The sequence below is a fragment of the Clinocottus analis genome, unplaced genomic scaffold (genome assembly GCF_023055335.1).
Source record: "Clinocottus analis isolate CAN_PGR_092001 unplaced genomic scaffold, fCliAna1.0.p SCAF_8, whole genome shotgun sequence".
In the NCBI taxonomy this organism is placed as follows: domain Eukaryota; kingdom Metazoa; phylum Chordata; class Actinopteri; order Perciformes; family Cottidae; genus Clinocottus; species Clinocottus analis.
The window spans coordinates 15603784-15631766 of NW_027176240.1; the positions used below are offsets into that span (position 1 = coordinate 15603784).

Genomic DNA, 27983 nt, shown 5'->3' on the forward strand with positions numbered 1-27983 from the left:
GCGAATCACAGTTTTTTTTTAATGTTTTATTATGAATAGACTTAACTACATTTTGTATTTAAAAAGTGTTAATATCAAACAAGCTCGAGCAGTATCAAACTGCTGATTTTAATATGAGGAACATGTTTCGGTGTACCACACGCTGCACACGTGACGTGTCATGTGTTCATGATATTTGGTTATGGCTGGTCATAACTGAGTCAGTTCATCAACTGATTTACTCAATAACTCGACAATCACAAAACTAGAAAAGGAAATATGAAATAAGACCGGCAAGAAAACGTGTTTATCCAAGAATCACATCTACAACTAGACGGTGCACACTCACACAGTATTGCTCCTTGAAAAAGAACAATACGAACACTCAGAAGGACCGGAAGTGATTTATATAAAACACATCAAAAATATAAAACGTGGCAGCTCTTCAGATCATAAATACAGTCAGTAGTAGCGTTTTTGCTCGTTCTTTGCTTTTCAACAAATATGTGCACTGCACTTTAGAAACCATTTGTAAAAAAAAAAAAAAAAAACCTTTATCGGTAAAATACTTTTTAAAAACTCAGATGTCCCTTTTACTGAAGAACTTCTTGAAGACGGACTTGCTGCGTGGCCTCGGCAGGCTGGTGTAGCTCCTCAGATCCGCCTCCTGACGGCCGTCCTGCTGCCATCCGGCGGCGGCCAGCAGCGGCGGCCCGGAGCTCCTGCCGGTGGACGCGCCGTCCGACGACTTGTCTCCAACCACGAGAGTCACGCAGTAGTTGGAGCCTCTTTCCGGGCCTCGGCCCCCAGGTGTGTGCAGCGTGGGTTTGATCCTCTGAAACGTCGCTGAGAGGAGACGGCAAAAACATCCGCTTATGATTCCTCGGACGCGTTGTGCATCATCCAACTCGTTTGATATTCAAACTCACCTGACGTGAAGGAGTGGGAGCGACGCTGGCTGCTGAGCCAGTCGTCACTGCTGGCGACGGGGGAGTGAGGGGAGGAGCAGGAGGAGGCGTCGTCTCTGGATGCCCCAGACTGTGACAGCCTGTGAGTCACTGTCTGCTTTAAGCTGTCTTCATCATCATCATCAACATCTAGCGAGAGACAAAAGACGATCAAAAGCAGGCATCAAGAATGAGAGAGACTGGAGACTAAAAGGAAACCTTTGCTGAAGTAACAATGCACTGCAAAAATTGAAATCTAAGTAAGATGAAATGTCTTAAATCAAGGCATTACACGCTTGTTTTTTCATTGACAAGATATTTCTTCTTATCAGGCAGTTTTTATTTTAGAGCATTTCACTTGTTTCAAGAAGTCTTGGCAAGTCAAATTTTCCCGTTCTGTTGGCAGATAATTTGTCTTATTTCAAGTAATATTTCCCTCATTTTATTCCTTTTTTTTCTTGTTGTTGGAAGCTGAATTGTTGCAGTGTGTGCTCCTGTGACAGTCCAGTTGTTTAATATGTGGGAAGACAATACCATAGCTCCCCCTCGTGGAACACACTATACCTGCAGCAGACGTTCACCATTTTCTTCCCTGGTTGGGAGACTCATGATAGACCGTGTGAAACACGACAAAGCTAAAATATATCCTGAACTATTCCACAGTTGGCTCCAGAGTAAAAGAGCAGACAAAACAAAATCACTGGAGGGAGAATCGATGGCTACCACAGCAGAGTGCATCCTCTGACCACCAGTGGCTCGGTGGGGGCTATTCATTAGCCAACAATGGAGGGCGAGGGTGTGAATGTGGAGCAGATGCAACCCAGCAGTGGGCCTTACCGCGGCGGCCGACATCTGAGGACGAGACGGTCGACCGCTCATCCACACTCCTTAAACGGCTCCTCTGCGCGTGACTGAACTCTCTGGTGAGGACAAAGATCTCCTTGGTTTGGGCGGCGCCCGGCGGTTTGCGCCTGGGGAACGTGGAGGTGACATCGTGGCGGGAGGAGCAGCGGCATTTGGCGAGGCCGTGACAGCCGGAGCAGAGGAAGGGCTTTCTGAACAGGTGGGCGAGCGGGGAATAGTTTTGGTTCATGTTAATTACAAAACATGGCTGTGAAAATTGGCAGCATCCTTCTAACCAAGAGAGGCGTCACATCTTACAGGTTGATGGGGAGGTCTTGATCAGCGGGGACGCGTGACGACACAAACTCACTCAGACCTTTTTAAGGACGGAGAAACAAATGCATCATTTTCACAGCAGTTCAGCGTTGGCAAAAACAAAAGCCCTGAAACAGAAAGTCTACCTGTGCTTGCTTGTATTTTCATCATCCAATTCTTCATCAAGAAGCGCGAGGAGGCATTGAGCAGATACTCCGAGCCGTCGCGGAGCCTGAGGGGCCAGAGAAGACGACCGTTACGGCCCCCAGAGGGCTCAAACACACAGCTGTCTGTACCGTCTATACAACACCATCGCTGTGATTTAGCGGTTGTTCAAGTCTCACCGGAGTCGAAAGCAGTTGGGTTTTTTGGTGTACTCCGGTGCAGGTGAACACTCGGCCCCCATGAGGTTCAGCGGCAGGCCGCATGCACAGCTCTGCAGCGCAACACAGATTGATCACCGTTCACTTCATACGCTCCGATTCAATTATTCACCATCTCCGTTCTCCAGGGCTCTTATTGTTGTGGTTTTTTTTTTCTGCTTACCCTCAGTGTATCCTTTCTGTCCTGGTAGAAGCACAAGGTGTGTCTGTATAGGACGGCATGGTAGGAGTTCCAGCCTCTGGAGGCAGCCTGTGAAAATAAGATAAGAGCGTGCGCTGCTGACTGTAGGGCTTCACATTTGCTGACGGCGCTGGCTCCGGAAGAAAAGCGGAGTCTTTCTTACTTTCTTTCCTCCCAGCTGCAGCTTATGCTTCCTCTCCAGCGTTCCCTCCATAGACTGCTGCTCTGGCTTTCCACTCTGAGAGGGTTTAAGTTAACACCAACATTAAGACAAAAAGGAAAAGTCCTCTCTGTGGTTCATCAAAAGAGACCCATAAAAAAAAAAAAAGCTTAACATATTGCAGTCACTCCTACCAGGGTGATACAGCGCCCTCTTGTGGCCGCATATTCTTCCTGCATCTCCATGTTGAGGCTTTGCGAGGCTTTTCTTCGCCGACAGACGCCATCCAAACCCATATGAACTGACAGGAGACTCGTTGATTGGTCCTGTTCGGAAAGAGAAGTCACTGATGATGCGCTAGAAGTTGCTCGTGCCTTCAGTACCATCACCAGAACTGGGTTAAAAGCTACGGACCAGCTACAGATTCAGGACAATGTCTCGCTGCATACATGAGATAATAGACACACTTGGTATTCTATAAACATTTTTGAATTATTATTATTGCATTAATTAGTATTCTAATACTTGAGCCAGGGTGAGTTAATGTTTCACATAAGTTTTTTAAACACAATAACTGTGCTATTTTGACTTGCTGATGGCTTCAGTTTTGTTTGCTCAGGTTTGAGATGTTATGAAGGAGAGAGAAATGAGTACAACTCAGCGATGTCTTGTTACACATAACACAGTGTCAACTCCTTTGTAGGCCCTGTCGACTCTTTTTGCTTTCACTGCTGTGCGCATAACAAACAACATTGAGATCCTTTCCGTCCTACTGGTCGAGACTTATCTCAAAACCTGAGCAAATAAAAAACACACATGACCTCATGCCTCCGTACCAGTAGGAATATATTTGAGATTTGTAATTTGTGTGAACTGATCCGAGTCTGAAAGGTTTCAACATCACAGTATCTCAAACGCTGACCTCACCTTCAAAGAATCTGCATGCTCATCCACCTCGTCCCCCACCTTTGCCTCCTCCTCCTCCTCCTCCTCCTCTTCCTCCTCTTCTCTGTATTGATAGATATATCTCTGATTGTCCCCCACATCTGGCAGCTTCACTGGATCAGATGCCGTCTCGTTCACAGCCACCGAGGTCTTGCCGGCTGGTTCCCTGTTGGGAAAGGCCGCCCAGGACCTCCTGTCTCCTGTGGCCAAGGGAGGGAGGTGACCTTTGGGGCTCTGCTCCTTGTCGTAACCCAGCAAGCTCTGAAGGTAGGGGGGCAGTTTAAACTCGGCCACCAGGAGGTTGGGTGCCGAGGCTGTGACCAGGTTCCTGTAGAGCACAGCCGGGGTCTTGGGCGAGGGGGAGCAGGAGAGGGGCTCCCTAGACTGGTCAGAGGGCCCGTGGTTGGGCTGGTACATAATGTCTGAGCAGATGCTCTGTCTGTAGTTAGTAGTCCGGTTCCAGATGTCCTCCAGTTCTTCCTCTTCCTCCTCAAACTGCTGGCGGTCGAGGTGCACAGGCTCTGTTTCTGGCTCTGCCGATGCGGCCGATGATGTGAACGTGTTCTCCTTCGTTTTAGCGCCGTCCAGACCTCCCACCTCGAAGGACAAGAGCCTCCCCACCACCCCCTTGGGCTGCAGGTTATCTGGACCGGCGGCCTCAGTGCAAAGCTTGATGCTGCTGGAGGTGGAGATTCCCGAGTCGACCGAGTCCTGGCGAACACTCACCGCTGACCTCAGATTCACGACCATATGAGAAGCTTGGCTCAGACACTGAAGTCTAGGACTCTCTTCACGCACAACCTGGGGTCTCGCATGTTTATGATACTGGTGTCCATTTAGGTCTCGGATGAGCGTGTGGACACTGGGGCATTCGTGTTTCGGCGCAGCTGCATTTTGGGCGTGGTTTACATAAATAGGCAAATGGGACTGCTGGCTGGTCCCATCTCTTTCTGCCGTACTGGTTTTAACCTCTGACGACATTCTGTCACACTCTTGTTCTGTGCACTTGTGCAGGCTGAAGTGGGTTTTAGACATGTCGTTACACGGCGCAGTCTGATCTTCATCTCCTGCCGGCGAGAGAGGAGGTTGAGGCCGGGAAATCCTTTCCACATCAGGCGTATCTTTCACTCCGGCTGTCACAGTGCGTGTCTCAGTGAAACTGAGCTCTGCCGGGCTGTGTGGGACGGCGGGAGTGGGCCGAGTCTGTTTGAAGGAGCTCAGGGCCGTGAGTCTCTGGGAGTGTGGGTCCGGGTCAGTCCCCGCTCCTTTTTTGGACTCCGGCGGGGCGATGGTAATGATCTCCTGGATGCTGGGGATGAGGGTCATGTCCTTCGGGAGGTCGAAGCTCAGCACAGAGCCCAAAGAGAGGAATCTGCAGTGGCTTCTCCCTTGATTTGTGGCTGTCCCATCCGAGACCACGTATGGAATAGTGCTGTATTCTCCAGCACATTCTGTGTCAATGTCCCTCAGCAGGGGATTCTTTATATAGGCCACCGCCTCCACCCCATCGCCTCTCTTCTGTGAGCTCTTCTTCCTTCTGCCTTCCTTCAGGGGCCATGTGTGCGTGTCGTACGTGATCATCTCGCAGTCATGATGAGGCGTCCCTTCTGCTTGCTCCTCCACTCCCATGATTTTCTGAATGGTGTGTCTGCGAGCATCCCTCTTCCTCTTCCTCTTCTTGCCCATCCTCTTGAGGCTGCTGAAGATGGAGCTGCTGCCGCTCCCTGCCGAAGGGTGGAAGGTTACGTTGCTCTCCGAGGGAGACGGCGAGGAGGAGGCCAGCGAGAAAGTAGGGGAGGCCGAGGCTGCACAGCGGCTCTTTTGGCGGGGAAAGGTGATACTCTCATACACAGGGACCACTGCCAAGTTGCTGTCCTTGACATGCAAGTAGGTACTAACCTAGAGAAAAAGAAAAGGACATTAGGTGAGCTCTCGTGTCTGTGAACGCTTCATCGCAAAGAGTTAACCCCAGAGAGATTCATGCGTGCCGCGGGCCGCAGCCCTGCGGCCCTCTGCGAGAACAAGAGCTGTTTTATGTGTTACAGATGGATGATGATGATGATGATGATGAAGAGTGAACCTGACTAAAGCCAATAGCTACTTTTCGGGGACAAACATCAGCTCCTTTTCCTCCATGTCCCACATATCAAGAAGACAATAGATTCGGGAATGTACAAGCCTCACACAGCAATGCAAATGTATACAGGCGAGGGAAAAACACAAAAGACATGAAAATTAGATGGAAGGACATAAAGAACATGGAAATGATTGCAATCGCACACTTGCAGGACTTAATCAAAGTCATATGTGGCTGCGCATGCCGTCATATGCAGCTGTAAGGGCTTGACCTTTCAACTCTGTGACTAATCTCTTGTTTCTGTGGAAGCCCCAGACCATAAATCACCGTGTGCAGTCTGGGGGCCGCTCTCCAAAAGTTCAGCAGCAGTTCTTTTGTCTAAAGAGTGCGCGCCTGTGTTGGCGTACGGGACACAATCCGGCCCGGGGGCCATTTTTTTTTAAGCCGAACTTTCATAGGAAGCGAAGGTGAGGTCACTCGTTCTACAGCCGCGGAAAGACAAACAAGACCAGGTTTGCATCAAGCTCGCAGTGCAATGACAGAAGGGGAAGAGAGAGCTTCTGTCAACATCCACAGCGGAGAGGAGACTGTTGTGCTTTTCCTTCTCAGCGCCCTCATTCTGTATCTGCCATCACTGCTCGCGACTTGAGCCCCGGAGAAATGTTTTAATGACGGAGGAACGTTCTGATCCATTGTCTGCTTTTCAGTTGGGAATTTTATAAGCACTTGGCAGAGTTTACACAAGAGTGACGGGGCGAAACGACTGCCGACAGATTAGACGGATTCACATTCACCAGCTAAAAGACGCACATTTGTTTTCTGTGCTCTTACTTATAAATCCTTGTTTTTAATGCTGGAATGTACGACTCCTTTAAAACTACTTTCTTTTGCCACTTTCATTGACAGAAAAGGAATCAATTCACTTTAACAAGAACTTACATTTTGGGTTGGCATAAAACTCTGTATATTGTATTGCATTATAGTTACGACATAAAGGCCATACATTTCTTTCTAAAAACAGAACTGATTTGTGTTTATTAATTGGAGATCATTTTATACTATTACACTTCTGTCATCACGTCTGTATTTTCACAAATACATTGTAAAACCTCTTTTCTCCATCCCCTTGGAATGTGCTTCATTAAAAAGAAAATTGATTTAGTTTCATATTTGCATTTATGGCCGCAGTTAAGTAGGAAATTATGAGTTTAAACAGTGACGTGGTTTGTTATCTCTTCTCATAATATTTCCAGCCACGGCGACGCTCAGAGATGGTCGTGGGTGGACGATAGCACTCTGGCATGACTCGCTTCCCTCCACGCTCACGCCTGGCTCACAGATGAGCAACAGCAGCAGTGAAGCTGCGGACCGGCTGTACCTTGTAACAAGGGTTAGTTAGTAGAACATGCTGCCCCAGAAAACAACTCCACACGGCATGCAGTGCCGGCACACTTTGAGACGCGGCATGCAGCGCCAATTCACGACACGCAATTTACCTCGTTTGCACTCTGCCGATAAATCTTTCTCTTTCTCTTTAAACTACCAAAAGTATTTTCCAAAAGCCCCTGGCAGCGCCTCCAAAAGCTTTTACAGGCAGAAGATTGAGGCTGAGGGAGAAAATGAGGGAAAAGTAACACATGAAGGCCAAAGGAGAGGGAGGAATGACCAGCAGCAGATAGTCAAGGAGGGAGACCCCATGCAGCGTCGTGACAGAGCATTGGTGGTGCACTGGCCTTTGGAAACAGCGATAAGTTTAAGTTCCTTCACTACTTTCGAGCTTGAAATGCAACAACAGTGGTGTTTGGTGACTGTCGGTGTGAAGCAATGAGTGTGTTTCTCACCCTGTGGACCGGCTCAGAGGTCTCGTCCTCGACCTCGTCCGGCCTGGCAGGCGGGTCAAGCACCTGGACCCGGCTGTCCCCCTGTCCCCCAAAACTAAGGATGAGGTTGACCGTGCCCCCTAAAGCAGGACTGCTTGGCTCTTTGAGGACCACAATGGAGGATTTAGGAGACTTTGAGGAGGTGGTCCTGCCGTCCTGTTGTCCGATACTGTTCATCACCTCGTACTCGAGCTGCTTCTCCTCCTGCTGCTCAGCTTGTCTGGACGGCAGTGACGAGGGTTGGCCGTCCGCCGCTGCCTTTAATTCCTCTTCATTGGTGGTGATGAATGGGGACTGGTGGGACTGGTGGGACTGGTGGGACTGGTGGGCTTCTAGCTCAGGAGACAAACTCTATAGAGGAAGCCGTGAAGAGATATTGAGGAGGTATTTACATTGTTAGATAATAACTGAATATGTATTCATCAGGCAGGAAACATATGTTATTGCCCCGTTAATCTTTCCGTTTTAGGTTTTTACGGTTTTCTGAGTTATTATGGTGTTTATTTAATTTAATTTGTTTGTTTTTGAGGATGCCGTAATCTTCAGCACTACTTCAGACTATGAAACAAGTTGTGTTTAGTTAACGGGTATAAAAAATATGTGTCTTACACCTAGGCCTGTCTCTGCTTATTTACCTCTGTCATTGTGCACATGGTGGCCTCAGAGTAAATGTTATCTTGTGAAGGCTCCTGTCTGCTCTGCTTGTGAAGCCACTGTTGTTTCTGAGCCCTCCAGTGCACCGAGATCCACCCCAGCATACTCCTCAGCTCCTCCATGCGCTCTCTTACCTGCAACACATTACTCAGGGTTTGTAAAAAAACGACAATAAAGAAAATCAATCTATCCAAAGACGTCAGTGAGTCACGCTCACCATCTGTGTGAGGTGGTGTTCTTTGTGTAATAAATTCTTTCCCGAGATCGCCAGCTCATCAAACTCCTCAAACCTCTTCTCGATCTGCAAGTCCAGCTCGGCAGCCAGCGGCCTCTGGCCCTCCCTCCCAAGATGCAAGGCGGTATCTGAGAAAATGCACGACCTGGTGTCTTCTGTCCATGAGCTGTTCAGAAGAGAGGGGGAGGTGGCGGAGGAGACAGGGAACAGGGCTGTGAGAAAAGCCATACATACATTTGAGAGAAGAAAAAAAACCTGAGCATGACCAGACTCTCCCCGATAGCACAGACATTCATCGCCTTGTCACACCCGGCCCGGGAGACGCGCGCTGACCTCCTCAGCACGTCTTAAATTATCCATTTCACCAGGGACCAAGCTTGACATCGAGAACATCCTGTTCTTCTCAAAGATATTTTAATGAGCAGATGTCCTTGCAACGATGATTGTGAAAGAACGTCTGGCAGAAAGGGGTCTCGGCGTCCGTGCGCCCTGCTTACTTACATCATGGCGAGGTAGCTCCTGAAGAAGTCCTGGAGCTGCACGAACTCTCGCAGACGCGACTTGTTCTCCGTCGTGCTCTTCCCCAGCTCCGTCCAGCCCTGCAGCATAGCCTGGATCTTCGCCCCGAGCATGTGCACTCTCTCTGGGCACAGTTCCTCCAAGCGAGACGTCTGGTTCTCCATCTCCTTTACCTCCGCCATGATGACTTCATAGTCAATCTGTGGGGAATCAGAGCAAAGATCTATCATCGCCCATCATCCTCTGTATCACTCAAACAGCCTGTACCAATTGTATCTCTGTCTGACTATGACCTCACCCCCATAGCTTTATGCATAGCATTCGGCTGCAGGCCCATGTGGTCTGCATATGGGCTGCCGCGCTGCAGCGAGCTAGCGATCTCGACCACTTTTTTCTCCTCTGGACGAGGCGGTAATTAATAGCGTTGTGGGGTTCTCTGGGAGTAATGCTTCACAACGTTTCTCAGCTACAGCAGGCCTCGAGAACGCCGAGTTGTGGATGCCTGTCTGCTGACGGCACAGTTATTTCAGTTTGGGGGATTAGGTCATCTCTGCTCTTCAATGGTATCGAGTCCAGACAGCTGTGTGTTCGTGTGATAAACAGAACACTGCCCAAAAAATGACTCACGCAGGACTTTACCAACATCACATCTCCAACCTTGTGACCCCCGGATGCAGAGAACACTACCCACCAGAAACACACGCACATTTGAGAGCGAGCAGAACAATGATTCACACTGGCGTAAATAAATATCCCGTTTGTTTAATAAACTTTTGCACGCTCTGTGTTTGTGTGTGTGTGTGTGTGATTGCACGGTGCAGTTTACGTATTAAATCAAACACAGCACAAAGTGGAGTGGGCTGGCTTTTTTTTTTTTTTTTAAAGATGTGAGAAAATCTGGCACAACAGGAAGCAAACTGTGGAACAGTGTTTTAGAGCCAAGTGCATGAAAGAGAGGAGTGGGAGAGGTGGCGGGGGAGGGAGGGGGGCTTCCTGTTTTTATTGCACCAAGCAAAGGTCAATAATCCAAAGCCAACGGATTGGTATACTGGATCGTATGAGCACCAGTGCATCATTTTGAATGTCGACACCGGCCTCCTCTCACCTCCAGGTGGTCCTGCTTCTCCTGCAGAGCCTCGAGGCCGCAGCGGTCTGGCTCACACTGGACGGCCATGTCTGTCTCCTTCTCCAGGATGTCCAGGCCCAGCTCTTTGCTGCGGCATAAGCACTCCTCCACGTGCACCGCCAGGCTGGCGTGCTGGCGAGGCGCAAAGTCATTATGAGTATTCGTAGGACGTCATTAAGTCATTATGCTGCACTGTGGATTATTTGTTTTCCAACAAGAGCCAAGTTAGTGTTTTTAAATGGTGTCATGGAGTCCCTTCCGGGTGTTTTTGTGTATGTGTGTGTGCTATTTTGACAATTATCCTGCTTTCTTCCCGAGAATAAATCGGATTAACGCGAAAACACTCATGCGAGGGGGAGTGGTGGCTCGTTTGGGGCCTATTAAAGTACACAGCCACAGACAAAAGGAAACCAGATGTGGCTCTATTGGTTTGTGCAGCTGTTAGTGACAGAAGTGGAGGGACTTCAGCACCATCTAAGATCATAATACCTTCACAAACATTGCGGCAACCGTCGGATCTAATCAAGTCGAACTAGAGCTCTCCATCGTTTGACACAACCTGACTCCCGTCTCCGTACCTTGCTCAGCAGCTCATGGATGGCCTGGTCGTGGCTCTGCGACCGGCCTCTTTCCCTAACCGTGTCATTTAGCATCTCGACGGCCTCTCGTAGCGCCTCCACAGGGTCCCCCATGCTTTCTATAAGGGGCTCCACGCCGCCACTGCTTCGGAGGCCCAGCAATGAAGGAGCGGAGGAAATCTCACTGTGAAGAGGCTGTTGGAGAGAAAGAGGGTGCAATATCATTCAAAAACGATCCGTCACATTTTCTCACATCTGTGAGGCGGCACCTCAAAACAAGAGGGGGAGTTTAAAGGAACATTTAAAGTAGAGAAGTATTGATTGAATCATTTTGAGTCACAAATAAATTTCCATCCTTCATGATTGCATTGGGTTGGTGGCAGCTCACATATGCGAAATATTTTAAAAGCAAACCATTGGGTGAAGAGATTCTGCTTCAATTGAGGTGAAATGACCCTTTAAATTCCACTCTCGGCGTCTCACCTGGCCCAGACTGAACTGACGGCCGCTGAGCTCCTGGCTGTCCTCCAGCTCCACGCGCTCCAGGAACTCTGTCAGCATCCGTGTGTCCTGCAGCTCTGAGTTCTGCTGGGTCAAGGTGCTTTGGACATGATGGTACCTGGGACACACACACACACACACACACACACACACGCCAGCTGTAATCTGCATTTGTACAGTACAAACCTGCATTCTTCAGCAGAACCACATTGGAGGCCGCCAGCAGCATAGAGCGCCGTTTATGTGACCGTATGTCATGTGTCACGTCAACATTTCCCTGTCTGTGCAGAGTTTATGTTTGAGATGGTAAATGGAGCAATTTCAAAGGGTATTGTTTCTAGGACAAATGAGCCTTAAGTTGCTTGTGTGTGTAGTGTTAAATAATGACATCATCCCGGGGCACTCACAGCTGCTGAGTGGGAGCCTCCGCCTGCATCAGCGGTCCCTCAGACTGCACCATCCCTTCAACCATCTAACACCCCCACCCTGGAAACACTTACATTGGGCCCTTTCCCTTTCTTTATTTTCTTTGGTCCGCTTGGTCTTCTTTACAGAGTCTGAACGTGTGTTTATGGACACAGGTAGGTACGTCCAGTAAACCCGGCCGACATCGTGGGGCTTTTTACTGAGAGTCCGTGGCAACCATCTGTCTTTCGAGGGCCAGCTAGTGAGTGAGAGGCGTCATCTTGCAAACACGGAGCCGGTGACTCTGACACACACTGACAAGCTGTGGGTGAAGTGCATGTCAGGACTGTGGAGTCGACCTCGTTACGTGCCGCATGAATCACAAATTAATAAACTCGAGCCTTGCAACGAATGAGCGCATGGAGAGTATTTTATTTTTGCCAACTTGGAACAAAAAAAAGGCAGCGTAGCAGTTCTATGGATATATAGACTGTATATATATTTTTGTGTGGTTCACATTTGTTTATCTTAAATAAGAACTGGGCATTTTATGAATACACTCTTCCACGTTGGATCGCAGACATGTCAAGCCCAAGACCTGCGAACCTTTTGGAAACGCTGACAAAATTCTCTCTCTGATACTTTATTTTTCCTGACCACAGTGTCGAGCGAAAGCCCCAGAGTGTGATTGTTCGGATCCATAACACGAGTCGCCCGTGATGACAGACACCAGGGAGCTACCCCCGACCCCTCCCCTCTCGTCCTCTGACAAACTCACTTTCTTTCCACCTCCTCCATGCGCGCCGGCAGGCCTTGTGTGTGTGGGTGACTGTGGCTGTGGAGGCGCTCCACCTCCCGCCTCAGCGCGCGGAGCTCGGGGCCGCGGGCCGCCACCTCTTTCTCCAGCAGACAGCTCTCCCTCTCGGCCACGCTCATTGTCTCCGGGTCGCCGGCGAGAGCCGATTCCTTCATGGAAAGCTCCACAGACTCCAGCCAGGCCTCCAGACTGCCCAGGGCCTGCAGCGCCTTTACAGCCTGCACGGTACAGAAGCAGCAAGGCTAATGAGTTATTAGTTAATGAGCTGCAGTCATTTGGGATGATTTTGGTGCGCTGCCAAAACAACCAGAGGTGATGCACCGCGCAAAGAAAACAATGATTTCCTCATGGAAGTAGAGCATGCTTTGAACTCCATCGTTTGTAATAAAAGCCTCACGCTTTCCAACTAAGTCCTCAATCTGCAGGGATTTGCAGCTTCTTTCCATCCCATAATCAAATTATATGGCAGAGCGATTTATATCCCTTGGATTACCCTTCATAAATTCTGAGGGAATATACCTTTCAGACTCTTTCAATTTAGATGGTGAAGATGAAAGTAAATGAGCTGCTAACCACGAGTGTATGTGAACAGCCCCGGCTCAGCGCCAGCAGAAAGCTTCTCCCGATGGGAGAACTGATCCAGATTCATCGGTCATAACCATAAATCTCCCCAATAACTTCAGAGGTAAGTCAAAGCCTGGGTATGACCCAAGAGGAGTGCCTGGATTGAGATATTTTATGAACCTTACCCTAAAACCCAGCTCCTCTGAAGCCTGCAGAAACACTGCGTTCCTCTGGTGCCTCCTCCGCAGCTCCTCCCACAGGACTTCCAGCTGGCGGAGGAACTCCTCTATCTTGGCGCTGCCGGCGTGCTGAGCGCGGACCAGCCCGTGGCCCTCCTGAGGACGGAGCGTTAGACTGATGAGAGCATGCCATGACGAAGGGCTGGGATTCGCGTTGCGAAATATAAACCTAAAGTGAAGTTTAGGGCAACTGAAGATGAAATGTCAGCTCGTTATTTGATTAATACACAAACCAGGCCTGCCGAGGTGCCCAGTTGGCACAATGTAAGGGGGATATTTTCATTCAAGGCATTCATCCAGTGCTTATGTTAAGACAAACTGTGAATATGACAGTGTGCCTTGGCTTACCCGCTTGACCACCTCTATCCTGGCCCTGTTGGTGAGAATTTCTTGCTCCAGAGCGTGTTGACACCTCCTGGCTGCCTCCAGGCCCTCAAAGCTGGCTATTGTACACACCTGTGTGGCCATGGACACATTGTCTTTCAGCCAGGACAAGGTCTGAGAGAGACGGAGAGAGGGGAATGTGAAAAAAACAGCAGAAAAGGAGACATTGAGATACCACAGGAAGCACGAGCACCAGGCCCTAAAGTAATGTTCCTCACACGGTCACGGCAAAATGCACGACAGCATTAAAAATGTGACCTAATGTCTGTGGCCGGTTACAAGATCAGGGTGTTGTCGCTGATGAGTGCAACAATTCATGGCAATAAATACTGAGGGTGGGTCACATGATTTGACTCAAGCGGAACCATTTTTGTGTCGAACGGTGACTTCTGGCGTAAAAGCCTTTGGGTCACCTTGTCGGCAGACACGGTGAACTTCTGGAGCTGTGTGTGAAGCTGTGGGTGGCCCCGCGGGGCGGCGGCAAGCTTGGGCTCTGCTCTGGGCTTCCTGCTGCTGCAAAGAAAACACAGACATGTGACTCCAATTATGACTTACATAAAGACCTCTCATTATGTAAGTCGCAGCGAAAGAGAGGGAGAGAAAGAGAGAATGAGAGAGAGAGAGAAAGAGAGAGAGAGGGAAGTAGAAGCCAAGCTGAAATGTCACCTTTCCCCCTTCAATTGATGTCTGACGATGACATCATTTACACAGGCAGGGCCGTCTCCCGTGGGTGGGGAGGAGGTGTGGTTTGCTGATGGCTGCTCCTGGCTCGGTGTTCTACCGATCCCACATTCAACCGTACTCTGTGGACAAAAGAGTCAAAGTCTTTGTCGGAAAAACCCAAAAGGCCAACCACGTGAGTGACGTTTCGTGTCTCGCTGTCGTCGGTCGCCCGTCAAATAAAATGTCAACTGGATGCATAAACATCTCAAATGGAGGATTTTACACGGGGAGCGGTCACAAGACAACGAGGCGTTGCTGTCGCTCTCTGCTCATGTGATTGTTACAATGCGGCTGGACGGCGTGGACAGCTGCCCAGAGGAAAGCGAAAGCCTCTCCTGCAGATGACACAAAGCATACTCTCTTACCAAAGGTTGGCTCTTGCCCGTGAAACAGCCCAGGCCAGACGAAAGAGACAAGCTTTATCTGTTTAACAGCATTAAAGTGTGCAATAAAACCACTAAAGACGGCAGTGAAAGTTTAAATATGTTATAATTGCTTCATGAATGAACACATTAGGTCTAACAAGGTTGCCAACATGTGCTATACCACTCTGCTGACTAAAAAGAGCCATTGCAGTTGGAAATATGAGCCTTTTTAAAAATCCCAAATCCCCAAATGTCATTAAATAGCAGCAGAGGTTTTTCAGCCTTAGATACAGATTTCCATGGACCGTTCGCTCCTAATCTGTTTCGAACTACGCAGTGGAGTTTTTAGCGAGGTCAATGCAAGCGCTGTCGACCCTTTCTGTGGGCAGAAACAGATGAAGGACGTCAACAGTCACTAAGCCTTTTTTTTACAACAATCCGAGTGCTTTTTAGTTTGGCCAAATGACTCTGCAGAAGGGTTTCCAATGAGAGCTGCATAGATCTGGACCGTTACAGAGAACACAGTGGGATGGCGGCTGGTCTAATTATCAACAGCAGTCCACTGGAAACATCTCAAACATTGTACTGCGACAGGATCCAGCAGAAGTTATTCAAAAGTGCATTGTTTTGGGCTATTTTCATTCCATTCAAGGTATGTAGTTTCTAACTGTCCGTCATTTCGAGCTGTAAGGCACCAACCAAGGTTTTCAAAATGACTTTATAAGTAATGTAAGGTTATAAGGATTTACTTTACCAAAGCTAGTTGGCATAAATATGAAACAAGTACATTGACTATGACTTAAGTCAAACATTCTCCTATGCTGACGTTTCTCTGTCTAACTATATGAATAATGCAGACCGAGCTGTGTTCATTATTCTGTATAACATAATGTCTTTTTCATATGCCAGTAAAAACAGTGCTGACACAAGTAAAGCCTCTGCAACAATCAGTAAGGCAACTATGCATCTGTCAATGCTCTCACGTAAAAATAAATAAATCAAAAAGGCTGAATTTACACGGCCGGCCAAAAAGCACAAAACAGCCATTAATAATGGTGTTTTATGGGAGTAGCTTTGATTTAGGCATGCTATTTTCTGACTGGGCTTAGAGAAGAAGTGAGTCAGAGAGCTGGAGAAAAGTGTCGCCTCCAAAATTACGCAAGAAATTTAGGAAATTAAAGGGGTCTAACATCATTTACGAACATGCCAGTCATTTTATAGGCCGTTCTGAGTTTCACGGAGGCACATTATTGGCACATTTCTGTAGCACTGACAAACTACTGTGATGCATTTGACAGGGTTGATAACCGTCGGTGACGTCTTCTCTCCAGAAATTTGCTTCTGTCCTTCATCCCTCACAGTGGCTTCCACTCTAAACAACCCAACATCCCATTCTGCCGTGCAAAAAATAATTATGTCAGCCACAGCCAAAAAAACATTGTCGTTTAACGATTCACTGTTATTTTCAATGGTACTCTCTGTTTTTAGGCCTCAATTCAATCCTCTCATGTTTCAGCTTACTTCACCCTATCTTGGTGCTGTTGATCCTTATCTGTTTTCTACCGAGCCCCCCGCACCCCCCACCGTGTGTCTTTCTGCAACGTGCTATGAAGTGATGTCAGCCAGGAACTATCACTTAGCACCAAGTCCATCTGGTCTGCAGCCCGGGCATCTGGCTATAATTAGTCTGAGAAACAGACGATAGCCATGTTTACCTCCAGCGACAAGAGGCCATACTACTGCTGACACAGACATGGATGGATGTGTAGATTACAACGCATGTACCCATGCACATGCACACAATAAAAACCTTTACCGTTACTTCAATCTACTGAGTCAAATTGCCTCAGAGGAGCAGAGCCTGCCAGAAGGACAAGTGTGTCCGTTAGCATGTCTGCAGAAACACTGAAAGTGCTGTCTACCAGCACTTAATGCAAATGCTCAGAGTCACTGTCAGCCCACAAACCTGTCCAGCTGCAAGAAAAAAAAATCTGTAATCAATGCCGCACACCCGGGGGCTGGAGTTAAAGTAAAGTATCTGACAAATTACTTTTACTGTTCAACTTGTGGTCAAACCGTAAAACTGAGTTTCGCCTTTGGGCTCCAGGGTTTTGTTTGGAGTGTCTTATTAGTCCTTCCATAAAGAGTAACAAGAGCGGCTGCGACTGACAGCGCACCTAGGTAAGTCCCAGCTCCCAGAGCAATAAAGGCAACGAGCTCAGCGCCCGGTCGCCGGCGTGATGGTTTCCCGTCACAGGTGGCGAGGCTGCGGGGCCGGCGAGAGCCTCAAAAACACGAGCAGGGAAATAAACGGAACCAGAAACACAAGGAGAATGGAAAGAGTGAAGTCTTTTCTCATCCGAGCATCTGGCCGCTTTTTTCACCGGGCAAAACGAGGCCAGAGGCTCAGCGGGGACTTCACACAAGCTCCGGGTCAATAACAGGAGGGGCAGCATTGCATTATGGGATACCACTCGGCTGAACACAAATAGCCACTGTGCATTCACTTGCGGATTGTAAAGAGATTTAACGTGCTAACTTAAAAGCCTAAATATACACATAATTACTGGTTTTTAACACACCACACACTTAAGTTTCTGGATAGACTTCTAAAAGACAGCAACAGTATTTCCTCGTATGTTTATGAGCAGTGGAGTTACTATAGGGGCGCCCACGTGTTCAATAAAGTGCTGGTAGGCTTCAAGGTGAGGAATGTCGTGTCTGAGGAATCCACATGCCCTGCAGATTATCCGCTCACCCCGGACTGACCCACAGGCCATCTATTAATACAGAATTAATCCAACGAGTGTATACTTTTGTTCGAGCGCTTGAAAGCCAAGAAACTATTCTACCATAACGTTTTGGGTCGAAGCTGGAAGGCTTATTTGCTCTGGCCCATCGTTCAGCTATGTTGTACAGTCATGGCGTGACATTTTTCATGGAAATTTGTGGAATTCTTGTGCCAGGGTAAATAAAACCTCCAAAAGATCTTCCTGTGACTGGTAAGGGCCAATATTCATAAGGTCAGGAGATAGGGAAGACTAGCTGGAAACATTAAATATAGCACTGGTGTTTGGGTTTTAGACTTTCATTCTAACAAGCTTTTTTAACATCAGATGATGTTAATAATTACAATTAACCAGCTGGTAGGGCGGAAAACCAGCAGTATGTTGGGTGCCGAGACTGGAAGCCACTGCTCTAAAGCACATAAAAACAGTTATTGAGGAAAAAAACCCTAATGCCTAAATAGTAAATCAGCTATTTTCCAAACCAAAGGACAAAGTGCGTCACTTTCTGCAGCCACAGATGTCGTAGGACGTGAAGGAGCTGATGGCACTCTCTCCCAGCCAAGGGCCACAGTGCGGTTTCTCCAGTAATAGGATGGAATACCGAAGCAACTCACCACGCAGCCTTTCAGGCGATTCTGCTCCTCCTTCACCTCCTTTCCCATGATCCTTTGCGTCTTGGTTCCCACGTTGCACTGGGGTTCTTGGGCTGGTGTCAGGGGGTCGGCATCTTCCCTGGTGAAAGTGGAGCCGGTGGGGGGGAGTGTGGTCCTGTCACTTCTGCGGGAGGAGCAGAGCGGGAGGTTACCGCGGCGCTGACAGCGGAGCTCCAATTATGGCTCTGAGGTTTTCAGCCAGTGTTTGTGTTATTTGGTTTGAATAGCAGCTGATAAGACGGACAAGATGATGTAATATTTGGAGCTAAAGATAGCCCGTCGACATGAGAGGCTCTCGGCCTGAGAAATGTTTGGAAAAGCGGGAGATGTTGGAGATGGCTGTCAGAGCCGTGGCCTCCAGTTACTCCTCAGCGTATTTATTCTCATAAAAATGGAAAGTGTTCAATCTTCTTTGTCCAAGTATTGTGAAAGGACTGCATTGTTATCCACAGGCCAGTCCGACCCCTTGATCCAGTACAGGATGAGAACATAAAAACTACTGGACGGCCTGAAATTACATTAAGCATGAATATTCAAGGGTATATACTAACAATTACAATAATAATAAACAGCACTTGCAGCACTTTTCAGAGCGTTAAAGTTTGATGGCGTTTTATATTTTGGGCATTATTCCAAAGAATGCCGCGTTTCACGATGCATGTCAATGATTTAGCCCAATCACTACATAAATACTTGTAGCTTGGTTCCCATTTCACCACAGCATTTAAATCTGTACTCATTAAGTAGATATTGGTTCTGATGCTCTAAAAAAAAGTCTAATGATGTAAAACTCTGGACTCTTACTGAAGGCTATTAAAGTAACAATAAATTTGTTTTACAAATGCAATGAAAATAACAAAATATGCTTGTAAACGCTGTATCTCGGCTTCAGCAGACTATTCAGGTGACGGCACGATTTTAATAGCGAGAAAGAGAACAGGCCGTGTTGCCAACTTGAATCCGCATCAAGACATCATTCACCTTGTACAGTAATCAAACACATGGCCAAATTCCAAAGCAGCGCAGAAAAGTCAACGTTACAAACTAGAGCAGTGGGCGGTGAGTGATGCTCTGTGTGGTGGTCGGTCTCCAGACATCCAGACAAACCGGTCCTTCGCTCTTGCTTATAATTTTTCACTGATTCAAACCCAAATTCAACAAAGCTAATCAAGAGAGAGAGCGGGGGAGAAATCTTTATACAAACGTCAAATGGAAAAGGCTTTTCATGTCGGGCACCAGAAGAGTAATAACAGAAAAACACAGTTTCAGCTCAGTGGAAACCCGCGGATGGCCAATTTACTGGGTGAAACGGCGCATGCACGCACGGGGCCACCAAGGTTGTCGGCGGGGGTGCTCGGCCTGCTGTCTTACCTGAAGACCTTCTGAAGAAGCGCCCAGCAGTCCTTCACCTCGCTCTGCTTCTGTGTGACGCCGGCAGCCAGGGCCGGGTGGAGATTAGACACCTGGGACACGTTCACATCCAGCATCTAGCACACACAGGCCTGCAGGTTAGCTCGGGAAGGCTTCTGCGGCACGCCGTCAGCACCGGATGACGCAGCGCTGACAGGAGTAAAAAAGGAAAAGGATTCCTACCATGATTTGACTGGCGATGTCGCGGATTTCTCGATCGCCAAAGCCGTCCGGCTCCTTGGAGGCAGATATGCTTTTCCACTGCAAGAGATGAGGTGCGTATCAGTGAACGTGGAGCTCAGATCGAATGAGAAAAAGAAACCTTTAAGCTAAGAGGGAATTGTACCATGTTATTAATAGCAAACAGGGTATTGTCGGCCTGTTGGTAGAACGAGGACACCTCCAGTGCTAGCTGAAGATTTTCATGGTGGTTTTTCAGGTGAGACTGGACCTTCAGCCACCTGCACAGAGAAGACAATACACACATCAGTCATCCGTCTCTGGATTGAAGAGGTTTCGTTCAGCAGCTCAACTTGAGGCAAAGTTGAGGTGTACATTTTGTTGATGTGTTTCCTCTTGCTGGAGATGTTTTTGACATCTGTCTTCCCTTGTTTCTCCAGCTTCAGGGCCAAGTGGTTGATCTCCTCATGGAGGTTTCTGTATAGCTGCTCATCCTGCAGGGAAACAGAGAAACACAATCCAACTATGACCTCAGCTGTCTTTAGCATTGCACCCTGGGAGACAAATAATAGTCAACCATGGAAAAATGACTGGGAAACCTCTGCAGAATTGAGTTATAAACTAATAACATATGGGAATGTGTGTATATTTTTACTTAAAGAATGTTGTTTTGCATGTGTAAAGTTTTTTTTTTAATCACGATTCTGTTCATTATTAATAGCTCTTTAGCTTGTTCCATTACGACACTCACCTGCTTCAGATCTAAAATTCTCCTGGTCAGCTGCATTTTGTCAACATTTCCCCCCAGGACGTCCACCAGAGACTGCTCCTCTTCCTGCTGGCACACATAAAAGTCCGTGTTTATAGCCCCCATTAGTTCTTTTCAGAGGCACCAGGATTAATCCACATCAGCCCTGCTACCAAGATGCTGAGCAGAAACAGCCTTCAGCATGAGGTGAGGACTTGATGCTAATGCACAGAGGAAAGGATGAGTGGAACTAAATGGAGAATGCAGTCTCCTCTGGGGATGGATGTTTTATAGACTTCATAAGAACATCCTCCATTACATTCCCACCGCTCCATTATCAATCATTAGTCCCCTTGTGCCAGACATGAAGAGCAAGATAAACATAGACCTAAAACGCAGATTGCCTTTTGATAATGACAGGCAGATGTTTTACTAAGGTGAATCCACACAAACAAGACACGTCTTCGGGATACTGAGCTGGTTTCCTGTGTTAGCAGAGCTGAGTCCAGTTGTAACTGTTTTGGGAAGTGTTACAGTCGGAGAGGTTGATCACTTTTGTGTTGGGATAAATGGGGAAAGGACAGGAAGAAATTTGGGAAAGAGATCGCAATTAGATCCAGAACTAGAATTATTAAAAAAGGTGACATGTCTTGAATTGAATACAAAAAAAATAAGTCTTCACTTCCCCCTGTTTCCCAATAATAAACATGAATGAATCAGTAAGTGACAAAATGGGTGAAAATAGTCATCGCTCTGCATTTAAATACAATTTAACGCAACAGAAAAAGACAAGAACGTTTTGCTTGACCTTCTCTCTGATCCATGCCTCCAGCTTGTCCACCTTTTTGTTGAAGTCCTGCAGGTTCTTGGCTCCTCCCAGGGCCCTCGTCTGGGTTGCGGCCGTCTGTTTCAGGGTCTGCCACTGGTCCCTGAGCTGGCTGAGCTGCCTCTTCACCAGGTCACAGTTGGGATTCGGCTTGCAGATCAACTGCTCACCCATCTTTTGGAACAGAAAGTCAATGCTCATTTTCGGGTGTCCGAGCACACTTGACACCTCGGGATTGCCAGAGTCATCGCTTGTGCGCCAGCGGGCTTCCCAGATGTTAAAAAACTGCCATTTATTTCCTGGATATTCCCTTGAAAATGTCCTGACTCTGAGGAGACGTTAATTTTCAGCAACGTAGCATTTACAAACATTTTCTCCTGAGCGAAGAAGTATAAACTGGCGTGACAGAGCCGCCTGGAACACTGAAAGTCTGCTTTTCTGTCTGGCCGACTGGAAATGCCTGCGACGCCACTAAGTTCTGCGCTGTGTGACGTGACAAGTCTCTTTCAGCGCCAACGACCGCGATTACGGTTTCGCACTGAGATCTCCACTCACCTGTCACAAAGTTTGAATAAACATTTCCTTCAGAGTGTGCGTTTGTTGTGAAGTGCTCGCTCTGGCAACTCGGTCGTATGTCAGTCGGAGCCCGGCGCCGTCTCGCTTCTTTCTCTTACCTGGTTGAGTTGAATGAGGGTGTTCTCGAAGTCTTTGAGGTCTCGTTGAAGCGTCTGCGACGCTTCTTCCCAGTCCTGCAGGGGGCAGCGCTGAATGTTGCATCCGTCCTTCAGGTCTTGCAGCTTGCCTTTGATCCACGCCTCCGCCTCCATCGCAAACACAAACAAATGTTTAGGGCGTGCTTCACGCTGTGCACATCGCAGTCGCCCAGTCACGTCGCTTTATAGACCTGATTCAGATGGTTGAGGATATTGCCCTTTTAATTAAATGTGAAAATGGATCAGCTTTAAAGGTTAATTAAGTTATATAAGTATAGAACATCATTGAACTATACTTGATATATAAGTAACAATGCATAGTGCACTTTATACACTCAGTGAATACTGTTGTCATATTGTGTGTGCTTTATTGTATACCTTTTCTTATCCTATTAGGATTTATATCAACGTTTGTTTGTATTATTAATTCTAATTTTAAAAATGTTTCTTGTAATTCTGTGTGCAAGGAGGACATAGCAAAATATTGTTTTCATTTTACTGTCTGTTACCTGTGCATATGACAATAAAAATATATTGAATCTCATGGCTGAATATGGCTTCAATATTGTAATATATATATACTGTATATACATGTATTTGTAGATGTATTTGTTTGGATCAATATTACTCATGGAAACATGACTCGATTATATATTTTGCAGCATTTTCAATGCAGTTCATATCTACATGGACACTACAAAGCGGTCGTCACAGTGCTAAACTCGACGGCCATGTTTCTGCTCATGGAGGAGGGGTAAACATGCCACATTCCCTCCCCTGACTAACACGGAGCTCAGACACATCGAGAGCAGCTCTTTGTTCTCCGGTGCCATGTTATGATGTTATGCGGAGCAGAGGTTTCTCTTGGCGAGCGCCTGGGCTCGGGCGCATGAGGCTTTGTCTTGCAGAGCGGCCTTTTTCTGGCAACGTCTGTCTGGAGTGGGAAAGTGCAAGGCAGGTGGCCAAAGTCAGAAAGTGTTGGAAAGTACAGCATGTTTGTTTTCTGCAAAGAGCTCAGCGTGGAAGTGCGTGACCCGCCCAAGTGAAGTCACAATAATTGAAAGGATTCATAAATCAACTCCGGTTCTTCCGCTTCTCAGATGGATCCCAGGCGCGTCATACAATGCATTTTTATTTTTTTTTTCACAGTGTTGCTATTGTGTGCCATGTCAGCTAACAGTGAAGCACACAAGTGAGTTGTTATTTCCCAAGGAAATTAGTACAACCACTAGTGAATAATAAACTCTACGGTGATCAACAAAACATCGAGACCACACATGACACGGCCTCGACGCCGCTCTTTGCTCCAGATTAAAATGTGATGTCACTTCTCCTCAGAGGGGCCGGTCATTAACTTTACAAGCCCCCCCCTCAGTGGAGACCTTTCTGTGTTGAACAGAAGGAAAAGAGTTTGACAAAACAAGCCTGCCCCTCTCCTCACACACTGGCTCCCATGGCATTATAATGACCTCATACAGGACGTCTATGATTCCCTTGTTTTTTCCTGTCCGCTTTCCACAACAATTGTCTGTTCATCAAAATGTACAGTCAGGCCTCAGTCTGGCCACAAAAAATAGACTGCTAATGCATGCAGTTCTGATTGTATCACCGCTTCTGATTCTTCTGTGAGACATCTATGGCCACACAGGGAAAGCATCGCTGCAGTCAACACAGACCACATTTTAAAATAAGCTCCCATGGTTGTTGATTATGATCTGTAATCAGGAACCAGATCCTTTTCCAGGCTGCTTTGTGTTCCTACCGACTTCAAAGGAGCCCATTTATAGCATCCTAACTGGAAAACAAGTGTGCACATCTTTACACTTCATAAACTGTTTACCAACAAGCCGCGTTTCTAGCCCCGCCAGTACTGCAACTTGGCCCACGAGGAGACTGTGTGGGGAGCAGAGGACTCTCGGCCTTTCTCCATCATGAAAACGAGACGGTGGAAAACAAGATGTTTCGCAGAGCAGCCTCGGAGACAGATGGCCCTCAGCGGGCGCTGCGCTTCTCCATGTGGTGACCTGCTTTGCTCTCCTAGCTTGAAGCACGAGGGGCCTTTAAAAGTCTCTCCCTGGAAAACTCTCTTCCACTTCTACGGCGATGCAATCCTGAAATAACACTTTATCAGCGATACTAGTGAACCAAGTCCCTGTAAAACATGCAGCTCCCCAGGTAGCAAACCCCAAAACCCTCTGGTTATTAGAAGTCTCAAATACAGTTCACATACAAAAGGCTGTTTCCTCCAAAAGCGACAGAAACGCAAACCCTCGGAAGCAAAGGGGATGCGCCGCTTGTGAACAATAACGACGTGCTTCCTTCAGCTGATAAATCCCCAAAATGATTTTCTTATTACTGGACGTAAACAGCCCGTCACCAGGATGGTTGATGACAAAGCCGACTGCCGGGGAGGGGGGGGGGGGAAATGTCCCTCAGTCGAACTCACCGAAAACAACAAAAAAAAAGGTCCTTGTCCACTGTGGGTGGACGCAGCGATGAGATAACGCAGCCAGTTGTGCTGCTTGGCTGAGTCTCTCCGGGCCATAGGCGTGAAGAGATGGAGCCAAACAATGATCTCATCCCAAAATAATTGCTTCACTTGTGGCGGTTTCCCCCCCTCCCTCCCTCCCTCCCTCTTCCCTCAGCCGAACACAGCGCACACAGTTCTCGGGACAAAAATAAGAACCAGTACATATTTGTTCTCCTCGCAGTAATCGGCCACTTCCATTCTGGTTTCATCTCCGCAGCGTAACTTGTTGCTTCTGAGATCAAGCTACTTTTGATGAGCATTTCTTTTTACATGAAAGGAGATGAGAGATACGTTGCCCTGGTTTTATTTCTAAACGCTTCATTACATCTCCATAATGCGTATTGTGGAGAGAAAAAAAAAAGTGTGGAGTGAAAAAGCGCACCCTTCCTGAAAAGGTTTTAGTAGTTTCCAATTATCTGGAGGAACACATGCAGAGAAAAAGGAAATGACACCATGATAAAGGATTATGCTGATGTTGTGTGTGCATGCCACGTGTTACCTGCAGTGCTTCCTTGTTGAAGAGCGAGTTGCACTGAGTGAAGCAATCACTCTGGGACGTCCCGGCCACCGCCGCCGCCGCCGCCGCTTTATTCTGTGCGTGCGGATGACTTTCTCTTCTCTGAGGCTCTTCCTGCTGCGATTCGGGCAGCGAGATCTGTGTGAGAGCACGACAACACACAGCAACGTGTTGAAAACACGAGGGCCTTAGGACTGTCACATTAATAAGATAAAACATGAAGACCAGATGACGCTTGCCTCTGATAAAACCGAGGAGAAGGAGTTTTTTTGTGTTTTTTTTTTTTTTACAATCCAGAGACTCTATAAACTTGTCTGACACCCAAGGTCTCTCTGAACAAAGGCCTACTGTCAGCACTACGTGAGATGAAATGAAACACGACTGGCACTAGTCGAGCATTCCCGCTGCTCTCCAATCAGGAAACATCTGGGCACATGAAGGAAGCAGGAATGGACAGATCCTTGGATGTCTGACGTTTTTTACAGTCAGCCTTACATGTAAACATATCGCCTTTAAAAGGACTTTGGTAGATCATGTCATACCTGAACAGGTAAAAAAAGAAGAAGAAAAACACCTTCTCTTGTGTAATTATGACAATTTTTTCAGGTATTTTCATGAATAACACATGAGAAGGAGGAAAAGCTACAGTATTGTTGTGGTTTTAGAACTAAGTCTGCACGATGTCGATGAGTACGGCAGCTTTTTTTGTCCTAAAAGGAGAAATGAGGCCATTGCTGTGTCAGTGTGTTATTATAAGCACCCGCTAAGGACTTCAGCAAACCTTTTTCTTTTGTTAACATCTTCCCTGACCTCATGTTTTCCAGTGAGCCCTGCCTCTGCACGGTCTGCTGTAACAGAGCACTTCATCCACAACACACACTGATGACTTCAACGAGAAACAGGCCAAATCCAACAGCCCATTGCCTTTAAACAATATCCTACAATATACATACTATTTTCCTCCTGTCGACTGTTTCTTTAATATATTGCAGTTAAACAAGAGTACACACAACAGGCTGTTTGTATGACATTTAAAGACACGTTGCTCGCACAACTTAACTGGTTTTCCACCTCTGAGTGACTTTGCTCCAAATGTATAACATAATAAACTGGTTAAGTTTGGCGAACACGCCGTGTGACCTCACTTAAAACTCCAAGAGATCAATTGCACAGTTAGCTAACGCTATAAAGACTGCACTGTCTCTCAGCAAAATCAAGTTGAGGGAAATGACACAAATCGTAAAACCAAGACACTCAATATTAGAAGAAAAGTCTATATTTTAGGCTTAATTTTTTGTTTTAATTACCAAGATAAAAACACAAAAAAAAGTCATTTTAATTTAGCAGATAGCTAACATTACCTGTAGGTCGGATTTCTCTCTGCTCAGGTCCTGCCTGGTTTGTCCCTGCGTGAGCTGAACTTCATCATTGCTTTCTTTTCTGAGTAAAACCTAAAACACAAAGCCAAAAAAAAAAAAGAATGAGCAGGAGGTATATTGCTGAAGCTAAGAGGCAAATAGGTTGAACAAGCTGAGCAGGACGAGGGAAATAGTGAAAGGCAAAAATAAAATTTAGGATTCTCATAGCAAATAGAGAATGTATAATATATATATATATATATATATATATATATATATATATATATATATATATATATATATATATATATATATATTCTCTTGGGGTACATTTGTAAAACTGTAAACCCTTTGAAATATTAAATAAAGAAATGACTAAACAGTGTTCTTGGCAGTTTTTTAGTACAGACACTGCTAAATTGTACTGTATGTTAAAAGAATTAGACCAAAATACTACTTCTCATGCTGCGTTTGAGGTAATGTCTTAGCTTGGAGGTACAACACCAGTATTTTCATGGAAACTGTTGAAAGGAGACGATTCATCACAAAGATGAGAAACTAATGTTACACCTATTTTTTTGAAAGCATGTATAATCTATCTATATTTTGTCTTGATGGGTAAAATACTGCAATATTGAAAGAAATCCCACCTCTGTGTGATAACCTATCATTTCCTTGGTTCTTACATTGGCCTATTTGCACGAGTCAAGTGTGTCCTGTACCTTGAAGTGAGAACTGGGTTTATTCTCACAACTCACTCCCACAATCCTGGGCAGACGTGGCTCCATAGTGCTGGTGACATTGTTGTTGTTATTGTTGTTTTCCGACGTGAACCCCGTGATGGGAAGCGCTGGCACCTTGCTCTCCGATCTGTCTTTGCACCCGGAGATCGTGATCTTCTTGATGGACCTGGAGACCGCGGAGGCGGAGGCTCCGTTCTGGTTCAGGTCGTCCTCCGCCGCCATGTCCTCCGGCTCGCGCTTGGCGGGCGCGACCTGCATCGAGACGGGCGATACGAGACAGGGGCCGCGAGCGCAGACCTGCTGGGACCGACTGATGTACAGCGAGTTCAGGTTGTGCTGCAGGCTGCAGTTATCCAGACTCTGGCTCTGCAGGTAACTCTGCGTAAACTCCTGGCATTTTGGCACAGCCGGGACTGACAGCCTCGTCCCAATGGTGAAGGGCTGGACCTTCCTCACAATGCTTTCAGACATTGCTGGTCAGTATCCAGGTGAGGAAACCAAATGTGGTGAAGTCCAAACGGGAATAATGGGTGGGGAAGTGTGGGGGGGGAGGGGGAAGGGGCGAGGATGGGAAAGGGGAGGGGAGGGGGGGAGAAGAAAAGAAGAAGTCTGTCACATCCCTTTGTACACACGCCACACTAACCAGCTCTGGTTGTCCAGTCTCTGTTCAACGGGCAAGTGGAGGGGCTGAGCAGC

The 27983-nt window shown here is 47.1% G+C and overlaps 1 protein-coding gene across 3 annotated transcripts; it reads right to left on the minus strand.

Annotated features, from left to right (window-relative positions):
• Positions 1-29: 29 nt before the first annotated feature.
• LOC137779584 (uncharacterized) lies at positions 30-27983 on the minus strand. Of its 3 annotated transcripts, none has more exons than XM_068567533.1 (33): positions 27267-27983; positions 26548-26637; positions 25169-25324; positions 22101-22247; positions 21409-21600; positions 20604-20687; positions 20228-20346; positions 20019-20133; positions 19856-19933; positions 19634-19749; positions 18224-18386; positions 14399-14535; positions 14146-14245; positions 13697-13846; positions 13295-13444; positions 12507-12763; positions 11306-11441; positions 10823-11017; positions 10224-10376; positions 9101-9318; positions 8582-8765; positions 8346-8498; positions 7672-8061; positions 3736-5652; positions 3003-3134; positions 2812-2886; positions 2631-2717; positions 2429-2520; positions 2231-2316; positions 2088-2145; positions 1764-1981; positions 909-1076; positions 30-825 (listed from the first exon to the last, which is right to left on the minus strand). In XM_068567533.1, the coding sequence occupies exons 1-33, from the start codon at positions 27756-27758 to the stop codon at positions 560-562; spliced, it is 7074 nt and encodes a 2357-aa protein (XP_068423634.1). In that variant the 5' UTR covers positions 27759-27983; the 3' UTR covers positions 30-559. The 3 variants fall into 3 exon arrangements, with proteins under 3 accessions (XP_068423634.1, XP_068423637.1, XP_068423633.1); XM_068567536.1 differs by having other exon boundaries at positions 14146-14242; positions 20604-20690; XM_068567532.1 differs by having other exon boundaries at positions 20604-20690.

Coding starts and splice junctions, on each gene's coding strand:
- LOC137779584 (XM_068567532.1), bottom strand. CDS start 27,758: ATGTCTGAAAGCATTGTGAGGAAGGTCCAGCCCTTCACCATTGGGACG. Junction 10,377..10,822: donor TCCATGAGCTGCTGAGCAAG/GTACGGAGACGG, acceptor GCGCCTCGCCAG/CACGCCAGCCTGGCGGTGCA. Junction 8,499..8,581: donor AACACCACCTCACACAGATG/GTGAGCGTGACT, acceptor AATGTGTTGCAG/GTAAGAGAGCGCATGGAGGA.